This window comes from Leptonychotes weddellii, chromosome 15, assembly GCF_054177405.1.
Source record: "Leptonychotes weddellii isolate Sample4059 chromosome 15, ASM5417740v2, whole genome shotgun sequence".
In the NCBI taxonomy this organism is placed as follows: domain Eukaryota; kingdom Metazoa; phylum Chordata; class Mammalia; order Carnivora; family Phocidae; genus Leptonychotes; species Leptonychotes weddellii.
The window spans coordinates 43761307-43772570 of record NC_138383.1 but is presented as its reverse complement, the minus strand read 5'-3'; the positions used below and the strand labels follow the sequence as shown (position 1 = coordinate 43772570).

The 11264-nt window shown below is 46.3% G+C and overlaps 1 protein-coding gene across 1 annotated transcript in view; it reads right to left on the bottom strand.

Moving 5' to 3' along the window:
• Positions 1-9220, bottom strand: part of FBXW10B (F-box and WD repeat domain containing 10B) — a 34878-nt gene extending 25658 nt beyond the window's left edge. Inside the window, exons 1-5 of the mRNA XM_081805998.1 lie at positions 8521-9220; positions 7712-7843; positions 6285-6715; positions 5175-5297; positions 2247-2356 (exon numbers count right to left, since the gene is read on the bottom strand). Coding sequence (XP_081662124.1) covers positions 2247-2356; positions 5175-5297; positions 6285-6715; positions 7712-7843; positions 8521-9025 — 1301 coding nt within the window. The 5' untranslated portion in view covers positions 9026-9220. The remainder of the gene's footprint in view (positions 1-2246; positions 2357-5174; positions 5298-6284; positions 6716-7711; positions 7844-8520) is intronic.
• Positions 9221-11264: the final 2044 nt, after the last annotated feature.

Sequence of the window (11264 nt, the reverse complement as noted above, 5' to 3'; positions counted from 1 at the left end):
AAAGAAATCTTTCTTTATGATAAATCCCCAAGAGAGGACGGAATAGGCATCATTTCCCAAACTTATTTGACCACAGAAATCTTTTTTTGTGGAAAACCTCAGAGGAACACAGCTGGGAAGCCCTATACCAACTGCATATCCCACTGTTTTTTTCTTTTTTTTCTCTTTTAACCAATAGCCAATGAGTATATATTAGGTTCAAAGTCCTGTGCTAACAGGTACCATGGGAAATACAAAGATGAATTAAGATATGGATCTTGCCTTCAATGAGATTGCAGTCCAGGAAAACAGGGGAAGTTAAGTTAATTTTCCAATCAGAAGATTATTAGCAAGTAGATAAAATATGAGCAAGATGACCAAATCATTTATTGTCCAAAATGAGTCTTTTTTATTGTGAAGGGGGACACTATTATTAATAATTCCAGGACCACAGAGTAAAGTGGGATTATTTTAGCAAACAGGGATGTAGTCATGTCTGAATATGAGAAGTAATTCTTGATATTTTCATCCTCATTCCCCTTGTTATATATAGAGTTCAATCAGCCATCACCTCTTCTAAAGGGCACCATGCCGTCCATAAAAACTCACTTTTGCCTTTCCCCTATCCGCTGTGTCTTCGCCCTACTGACTGCTCAAGATGTAATTTGTAATTAACATTCACAGTCAAAAATAAAATAGAGAGAGACAGCCTCCACAAAGCCTGATGAATAATGAGTGAAGTCCTAGGCCTAAAGTATGGCAGAAAATTGATTATTGGAGCACCTGGGTGGCTCAGTTGGTTAAGCATCCAACTCTTGGTTTCAGCTCAGGTCATGATCTCAGGGTTGTGGAATCAAGCCCCGCATTGTGACGGACTCCATGCTCAGCGGGGAGTCTGTTTGGGATTCTCTCCCTCTCCTTCTGCCCCTCCCCCCACTTGGGCTCACGCTCATTCTCTCTCTCAAATAAATAAATAAATCTTGGGGCGCCTGGTGGCTCAGTCGGTTAAGCGTCTGCCTTCAGCTCAGGTCACGATCCCAGGGTCCTGGATTTGGGGTGGCTTTGGGCTCCCTGCTCAGCGGGGAGCCTGCTTCTCCCTCTCCTGCTCCCCCTGCTTGTGCTCGCTCTCTGAAATAAATAAAAATCTTTAAAAAAAATTTTTTAAATAAATAAAATTTAAAATAAATAAATTAATTAAAGCTGATTATTGAAGGTCCTTCTATGGCATATACAAGGGATATCACACCATGCACTTATCATAAATACCATCTTCATATTTAACATGGAAAGATACCCACAGTACTTTGCTGGAGTGGGTTACAGAAATATGTACAGCATAACCCCATTTTTAAAGACTTTATTTATTTATTTGAGAGAGAGAGCGTGAGAGAGAGAGAGAGCACAAGCAGGGGAGAGGGTTAGAGGGAGAGGGAGAAGCAAACTCCCCACTGAGTAGGAAGCCTGACATACGACTAGATCCTAGGACCCTGGGATCATGACCTGAGCCGAAGGCAGATGCTAAACTGACTGAGCCACCCAGGTACCCCATAACCCCATTTTTATTTAAAATTTGTAGGTAGGGGCACCTAGGTGGCTCAGTTGGTTAAGCGTCTGCCTTCAGCTCAGGTCATGATCCTGGGGTCCTGGGATCGAGTCCCATGTCGAGCTCCCTGCTCAGTGGGGAGTCTGCTTCTTCCTCCACCCCTCCCCCTGCTTGTACTCATGTACTCTCTATCTCAAAAATAAATACATAAAATCTTTAAAAAATAATAAAATAAAATAAAATTTGTAGGCATACATGCAAAGAAAATTCTAGAATATAAACATACATGAATATTAATATAATGAATATTAATTCATGTATTGATATACATGAAGATTATAGGAGGTCTTTGCTTTTCTCTATACATTTTCTGGCATTTGGTGGATTCCTTCTGCACAATAAGCATATATTACTTCTAAAATTAGAATAAAACAATAAAAATATTTCAAAAAAAAGGAATGCTTTCATGCATGTGACTTGTGTGAAAGACTGTTGATCAGTATACCCAAAATTATAACGGGAGATGTCCTCTACCCACTGCGGAGAATGGTGTCAACATCCAGCACTATTCTCCGAAGGGGATCTCGTGTTCGTGGGGCGCTGGAGCTTGAGGTGAGGAAGGATTGCCTTTCCAAGTGAACGGGGTCATGGGAATCCTAAAGACCCCTAAAGTGTGGGTAATTCAAGGGTCCCTGAAGACCTGGATTCTGACCCCGGTACCTACGTGTCAGAGAGAATGCGGATATTATAAGTCCCACAGAAGACATTTCTCTCCTCCATCTGGACCTGCTGAGTTTCCTGGTTCTGGTATGCGGCCCACAGGTTGTAGTCATTCTAACAAGGGAACACTTGGAGTCAAAGCACAGTGGCAACTCTACCCCGGACCCCAAACATGCACCCCCTAAGGTCTTCCCGGGCAGGGACATAAGGGCCCAAGGAGTCTTCCTCTTTGGGCTATGGCTGCCACTAGGTGTGGGTAGGGAGGGACCCATGAGCAGGCCCTAAAGAATCCACGGACAGTCAAGGGTCCTGACTCGTCCTCCATCTCTTTGTATTTTCTGTGTGTTCTGGTTCCATGAACTTTCGAGGTCAGTGATCGCTCAACTTTTCCAAAAATGAGCTCACAAAGGGTAATGCTTACAAAATAGTCACAGGCTATTTTGCAGAAGTTGGGGTTTCGTGGGTACACTGCATACACCTTACAGTACAGAGCATATTGATGGGAACTCAAGCCCTATGTGAAATCACAGCTACACACTCTATGCATTTGTGCCTCGAAGTCTGCACACAGAGGCAAGCTTGATTTCTCATGAAGTACATCACTTGCCCCACGAAGTATTCTCATCGTTTTAGATATGAGATACAGCTGAGCCCCAGAGAGAAAAAATCAATTTTATCAAGTCTCAACGGGGGTGTTTTCCTTCCTTTTTTAAGAGTTTCTTCCTTCCTTCTTTCCTTCCTCCCTTCCTTCCTTCTTTCCTCCTCCCTCAGTCCCTCCCTTCCTTCTCCCGTCCCTCCCTCCCTCCATGGCACATGTTCTGAGACACTATGGCCTGCCAGACATACTAAATTCTGGCACAGATGACTCAACCAGCCTCTCAGTTTCACTCCTCTTTCTGGCCATACTCTTCACCCTCAAATAATAGGAAATGATAACCATGCTAGCAGGAAACCAAAAAACAGTGTGAGTTTATCATGAAAGCAAAGAAAACCACAGCATCACATTTGGACCTGGGAGCCCTCCTGGGAACATCTCTTCAAAGTCTCCTTCCTACTTAGCCCTCACCATGCCGGTCGACTCTTCCTTGGGATGCCTGTTTTTCTCGGCTCAACCTCCTTCTTGATCTTTAGCCCAGTAGTGATGTCCACCTCAGGAGCCTCTCCGCAGAATCTGTCAACCTGCCTCCCCTTTAATGTCCAAGCAGCTCTGATATCCTGCCTTGAATTAATCAAGACTTCCTTGGCTTCTCACGCCTGGGCTGGAATTCCTCGGCTCTTTGTCATCAGCTAGGTTTTGAGAGCCTAGAAGCTCCGTGGTGGAGTCATTGGGAGGAAAAAGACCTGATTCAAATCCCAGCTCTGCCACTGACCAGCTAGGAGACCTTTGGCAAGTTCTGGAATCTCACAGCCTTCATTTCCACATCCAGAAACTGGGAGCAATGATAACCACTCGATCTACAGTGAAGATCAAGTGAATGATGTCTACAAAGCCCTTGGGGCCACGCCTGGCACACCATTCAACCTCAGGACCCATGGCAATCATCAGCCCGGAGAAGCACTATACCTTTCGCTAGCAGACCCCTTAACTGCCTTGTCTTGTTCCTTCATGTTTCTCGTCTGTTGTCCATAGGGCTTTACCTGTTTCTCTCTCTTTTCTTAAATTAGAACATTTCTAAAATCTCAAACGCTGCTTGGGTAGTCCTTTTTTGTCAGGCAATTACTAGCTATGTCACCTAAACAAGAAGGGTGTTAGTTCTGTTATACTTAGAGCAACAAGCTTGGAAAGAACGGGTCAGTGTCCAACTTGTATCTCTGTCACTCTGTCTGGGAGACCTGAAACTCTCTGCACCTCAGTCTCTTCATCTGTAAAATGAGTGAATGGGCCAACTCAAAGATAAAAAGTTGCAGGTCAGATGAAGTCCACAAATGTGTTTTCTTTGGCCCCCACAGTTTAAAAAAAAAGAATGCTTTTAATTGGTTGCCCGCATTTAAGGAAAACGAGAGATGTCACAAGATAATTCAGATTTCTAACTTTTCTTGAAAGCTCAGATGGACGGGGAGGTTGAGGTCCACAGTCTCCCATGGCAATAATTCGCCGGAGCTGAGTAGCAACTGGCCCCTTCAGATGGGGAGGGAACTCTCCAGCTCATGGTGGTTCTGTCACACCCACTCACACCACCAACCTCCCTCATTCCTGTGACCTGTCTAGCTTCTACAGACATATGAACTAGATGGTCGCTCTGGTCCCTTCTACCCCTCAAATTCTAACTCATACTACACAGTTTCCGTATGAGAAGCTACAGTCTGGCCACCCCTCATTAAGTATCCTTTTGGGGCCCACTGAAGAGATTTCAAAAGAGAAGGCCCTTGAGCAGAGAGGAGGGGGCAAGAACCTGATGGTTTTAGGAATGACCACCATGCCTGGATAAGCTATATAGAGAGCTCAGTCTTTCATCAGCTCTTCATCATTGTCTGAGATTTGATAGGGAAGTTTATGGCTAAGTAACTCCCCCCCTTCATTCCTAGAACCAGAATAAACCTGGAAGTGAGAGGGGAGAGAGCTTAATTCATTCGGGACCCTGGACATTCTGGACCCTCCCTGGCCCTCACATTCCTGAGCCACAGACTCTTACAGCCTCTGGATGGGTAGACTGACGGATGCTGAGGAAAATCCCAGCTATCACTGACAGCCACTCATTTCACAGATGAGGAATTTAAGGCTGAAGTAGAGGAAGTCATCTTGCTTAAGGACACACAGCACAGAACTCTGGTCTCCCTTAGGGACTGTCACCTCCCAGACCCTAAATCCATACTCTATATCCTCTATCCTCCCATTTCCTCTACCCTCATGTGACAGCTGAGTCTGGACTCCAGCATGGCTAAGGAGAACAGGACATCACAGTGACTTGCCCCAGATGCCGCAACCACCCACCTTTGTTCTCAGTTTCAGTTTCTGATTTTTCACACGCATGCGCTTCCCGTTATCAGTTATTTTAGGAACCGGGATAAAAAGCCTGTTGGCATAATGAGGATCGATTCCCTTTGTGTAGGATCCCTGACGGAAAACATAAACAGAAAATGGTTATTACTCTTGGCCCTTACGCTCCAAGAGGAGGGGGAAACTAGTACTTGGCAAGATCTGAAAGGTGGGTAAAGTCTGGCGAAGGAAGGCCCAGGCCTGGCCTGTTAGGCTGGTAGTATGTGCAGATTGGCGTGGGGTGGATGATGAATACCAAATACATAGAGGGACACCAGCAGGAAATGGCCAGCAGTCCTCAGTTTCCCAGAGGATGGCCCGCCTCACAATGCCTGCCTCTCCCTGTCTTTGGTTATCTACGTCTGCTGGGAAAAACTCAAGCTACCAGGAACCCATGATGTAGGGTAAGGCTTCAGGCAGGAAACAGAAGTAAAAATGTCAGAGATGGGGGCGCCTGGGTGGCTCAGCTGGTTAAGCGACTGCCTTCGGCTCAGGTCATGATCCCGGAGTCCCCGGATCGAGTCCCGCATCGGGCTCCCTGCTCGGCGGGGAGTCTGCTTCGTCCTCTGACCCTATCCCCTCTCATGTGTTCTCTCTCTCTCATTCTCTCTCTGTCAAATAAATAAATAAAATCTTTAAAAAAAAAAAAATGTCAGAGATGGATACTATTCCAGGAGAATTGCATCTGGACCCAAGAATATGCTTTTTGATCTTTGAAACATCTGTGTACCATGTGAGGAGGCTCAAGGAACATACTCATGGCCCTCTTATTGCAAAAGCCACAATATAGCTCTCTGGGGAAAACAGTTCCCCGCTCTGTGAGGTTTCAGAAAGACTCTGCCTCTCTCTTCCTGAGAAGTTTCTATATATGCTGTCCCTGCGAGGGGTGATTAACAGGGAGACCAGACACAGAGGAAGCGACTACTGAAGCCTACAAAGCAGCAAACATGGAGCAGAAGGCCAACTAAGGGTCTACGGAATAGACCAGAAAGGCCCCAAATCAGGCCAAGTCCAACACGGAAATGAGGCCAGGCTCCAGATCAACCCCTCCCAGATAGGAAGTACCTGCAAGAAGGTAATATGGCCCTGAATGAAAGTATGCATCGACAGATCCATCTTCACCTGCTGCACCAGCATGGCCCAGTGCCGGCTCACGGAGGCACACCTGTTCAGGCTGTTTTTATCCAGCATACCTGAAACAAAACAAAACAAACCAAAGACATGGACCTGGGAACCTCCCAACCAAGCCACGATGCGCAGCAACTCGAGAAATGCCCCAGCACAGGCCAGCATACTTAGAATATACTTGGAGAGGTGGATGGGCAGGTAATGGATGAAGTCCCGGAATTTGCTAACCCCGGATGACAGGTCTTTGACGACATCCAAATCAACCAACAAATCGGAGGGGGTGTATTCTGCCTTCGACAGGTCTGCTTTTCTGGAAAACAGCCTATTCATCTCGGAAATACACTGGATCGAACTCTTCCATGGTCCTTCTAGAGGAAAACCAGACAAAGGTGCAGGATGGGGTTGATTTTATGGTAACTCCAGGCCAAGAGAAGCCCTCAGCAAACCCTCTCCCCAGAAATAGAGCTCATCGGAATCCACCCTTAGACCACTGGATTTTTGTCAATATTTCTGCCAAACTGGAAATAATAACCTCCTCAACCAAATGCACAAGGACTTTTCAGCCTTCCCAGTTCCAGGAGATACCTAGAGTAGCAAAGCCTGCCCCACTCAGGTTGAAATGGCCTTGTGCCTGGAATTTCCTTAGAATACCCCAAGGAAAAAACAAATTTAAACAATTTTGTAAAGGGGCAAATGAATGACATGAATGAGTCTAGTGTTGACAATTATCGAAGTTGAGGGATGGTTATGTGCGTAGTGATTACACTGTCTTATCTGTTTATGAAATCTGGAAGTTTCCAGATAAAAAGTGCTTGAGAATCAATGCTTTGTGTTTCTTGTAATTACATCACGTAGAGATTTCGCTTCACAAACCAACTCAGGAGAGCCTTGAGGTTAGGCCCCAGGTCCCCCTACTGCTTTTGTCTCCTCCTCAAGACTGAATCCAGTGCTATAAAAAATAGGCATTGGTGGGCTGACTTCTAGAGGTGCCCACCACACCAAAAGGTCAGGGGTCAGATGAGGGATGGTGGCCCGGGGCAGAGGGAGACTCCAAAGGAAACCCTTTGATAGTTTCCTTTCTGAGCTCTATTTTCAGGTGTCTCTCAGAGGCACCAAGATGGAGAAGTGAAAACATGGACTTTAAGGTGATAATGACTACCTTTAATTCTTGCTTCTCCCATACCGGATGCGGGATTCGATGACGTCATAAGGATCAGTGAGCCCAACACACTGTTGGTGCCAAATGAACGTTCGTGTCCAAAATCTGCCACCCCCAGATGCTACTGCCCTGTGCCTGCCACTCCAACCCCATCGGGACTTCCCAATCTCCTATCTTTTAGCTTTCTTGCTACAAGCTGACTTACCAATATTAGATGCCTCAACTCCCATGTTTTCAAGCGACTTTTCTTTTCCTGAAGCTCTGGACAAAGGGAAGGATGCGTTCTTGGTGCTAGCTGCCCAGAAAACATCTGAGGTCTCACACTGCGCGTTGTAGTCTTTCTCGGGAAAGAAAAACACATCACTAGTGTCTTGATCGAGGCCTGAAAAGCCAATGGCCAAGACAAGGTTGCTCTTTAAGCGGGGGTGTGGAGGAAAGGAGGTGAGACCAACACTTTAATTTCTACTAGCTTCTCTTCAATCTACATGAAACAGACCAGGCCAGTTATGTCTGGTTTTTCAGGGGCGGGGTGAGGAGGGGGCTTCAGAGTTTCTATACAAAAATTGCAGAAAGGGGCGCAGTGGGTTTAACGTCTGCCTTCGGCTCAGGTCATGATCCCAGCAACATGGGATCAAATCCTAGGAAGGCATGGGCTCCCTGCTCAGCGGGGAGCCTGCTTCTCCCTCTCCCACTCCCCCTGCTTGTGCTCTGTCTCTCTCTCAAGTAAACAAATAAAACCTTAAAGAGAGAAAAAGCTTAAAAAAAAAAATACAAGAAATAAATAAATAAATGCCTGACAGTTACAAGTTCTGTACTTCCTTCTGTGTGTGCATTTTATACTTTTCTAGAAGGAAGTCACGGTCAATTTCTCCTTCAGTAAACAGGACTGCAGGTGAGGACAAGGAACTCTATCCTGCATTCTGGAAGATCCCCGTCTACCTAAGCTTGTCCACACCCTGGTTCCTTTACAGGCTCCCGAAGTCTGGCTTCCTAGTCCACCTGCGCACTCATTACCTGCAACATTGTTCTGCTGTCTCAGAAACAGGACTCGGATGACATTGGCAGCCGTGAGCAGCAGCTTGGGGTCGCACATCTGCAGCAGCAAGAGCGTGTAATTTGCCTTGGTCCGGTGGGTGCTTCTCCCAAACCAGTACAGAATCTCCCTCATCTTCTGTTCTACAGTTTTATCCAACATCTGGTTCAAGGAAGACCTGACGATTTTCCCCTCCTTCCCGCTGAGGTTGATCCGGGACCGGCTGTAGATGAAATCCTTCCCCTGTGTGGTCTGAAGGATATTCTGAAAATAGTGCAGCAAATAGAAGCTATCCAGCTGCTCCAGGATGCTCACTAGAAACCTCCTCTGGGGCACCTCTCCCACCCTCCGGAACCACTCTTTGGTAGAAAAGATCTTCCAAGCCAAGACACATGTTTCGCACTTTTGGCACACGGGGACAGAACTGTCTCCCTTCTCACAACGAAAATAGGGGGCATTCCTGAGCCTCGGGTCCAGGTTTTCCATGATCCTGAGATGACCAGCTCATTTTATCCTTGCCCGTTGTCAACCCCACTACACACCAGAGGTAGAGGAGAAGCTGATAGGTATCCCAGTTGAGCCTTTTCTATTATAAACATTTCCCAGAGGAAAGGTAAACCCCTGCGTTGGATGGAAAGCTGATCTCTCCCAGAAACTGCCAGTAGAAGTCTGGCTTTTTGTACTGACCTCCTAGGAAACATGGCTTTTACCGTAAATCTCCTAAACCGGGCACTGCTTAGCTGCAGGCAGTTGCTGTATATTCTGAAAGAGCTGGTCATCCCATTTCTAGAACAACAAGAATAGGGTTAGTCAAATTGAAGTAATACGTGGAACCCTCTTAAAGGAAAATATATATATATATATATATATATGGTGTTGAGCTTCAATTGTTTTGTTTTTTTTTTAAAGATTTTATTTATTTGAGAGCGAGAGAGAGAGAGAGAATGAGAGAGAGAACACGAGAGGGGGTAAGGTCAGAGGGAGAAGCAGACTCCCCGCTGAGCAGGGAGCCTGATGTGGGACTCGATCCCGATCCCGGGACTCCAGGATCATGACCTGAGCCGAAGGCAGTCGCTTAACCAACTGAGCCACCCAGGCGCCCGTGCTTCAATTGTTATTAATGACTTGTAAATGTAAATGTAAATGTTCATGATGTACTTCTTACATTTGTAGTTGTTTGGCTATAAGGTGGCTATCGCAATGATGCTGAATATGTGTATATTCGTTTTCTAAACTCATCGTCGAAATGAAAACACAAATGCTTAATATGAACGTAAGTCGTTTTCACTGTTTCAGAATGCTAACCAGTAACCTCTGCTGGGAAGCCCTCCTTTGTGGAAAAATTTCTCTCCGCCTCAATCACACGCAGGAGCATGTGTAGGGTCTGGGTGGCAGTACAGTGACTGAATTCGGCGGGGGTGGGGGGGGCGGGTGCTGCCTGGGGTGCATTAAATTGAACACAACCCAAGGAAGTGTTTGAAAGCAAAGAACTTTTGATTACCTGCTGCAAGTAAGGAGACAGGGAGATCGCTCTCAAAGCACCGTCTCTCCTTGGGGTGAGGACAGGAAGCTTTTATTCAGTGTATTAGGGGGCGGGGGCAAGGAGCTTGCATATACATTAAGGAATTTATACATATTCTATTACTTGGGCATTTCGGTTCAATTGCTCAGACCAAGCCCGTCCACCTGCTAGTGCATGCATTATGTCCAAAAAATGGCAGAAAATTCCACCCATAGGGGGAGAGCTTAGTATTATAAGGAGCTAAAGGTAAGTTCAGGACAAGTTTGCGGGGCGGGGCGGGGGGCGGGGGAGGAGTCTGTGCAGATCCTCAGCTCCAAGCCCGCTCAGACTGGCTCGGGTAGAAGCTATCAGGTGAAATATCTAGCTAGGGGCTATCAGGTGAAACACCCAGCTGGGCAGCTCCCAAAACACAGCACATTCCTCCCTGGCTCTCCTCCATTCCCCCTCTTCTTCCTTCTGCTGCTAGCTCTCAGCCCTCTGAGTACCTCCCAATGCATCCCAGGCAACAGTGTAGCCGGGTGGAGAAGAGTGAGGGGTCTGGGGTCAGACTCCTGGGTTTGGACCCCAGCCCAGCTGCTTACATAGCTCTGTGTACGAGGGCACATTACTTAATCCCCTATGCCTCAGTTTGTTCATCGTAAAACAAAGGCAACAATAGTTTCTACTTCGGAGTCAGTTTTTAGGAGGGATTAAATGAGATCCTATATGCAAAGCACTTAAAAGATCACCTGTTACATATTCAGCCCTCCATGAGTGCTAACTATTGTCCTATTGTCGTTGTCATCATGGGTGTCATTGGGATCATTTTCTGGGCAGCCAAGTAATCAATGCCCGCTCCAATCTCTACACGTGCGTATGTGCATACATTGAGATGCATGTAAAAAAATGACCCTATGCGTGCATGGTTTTTAAAAGAATAATGACAAAGGAGCACCTGGGTGGCTCTAGGGTCTAACTCTTGATCTCAGCTCAGTTGGGCTCCAAGCTGGGCATGGAGCCTACTTAAAAAAAATGACATGAAATATGGTGTACCTATTTCGTGAAGTCTTTATACCACTTGCCGTGGCTTATGATCCATTCAGGAGTGATGACTTGGGACATTAAAGCCAACCCTCTGATGCACGTGTTTCCTCAGGTTCCCAAACAGAAGGCTTCTGCTCTCACTTATGACCCAGAAAGAGACCAGGGGCTCAGTGGGCTTTT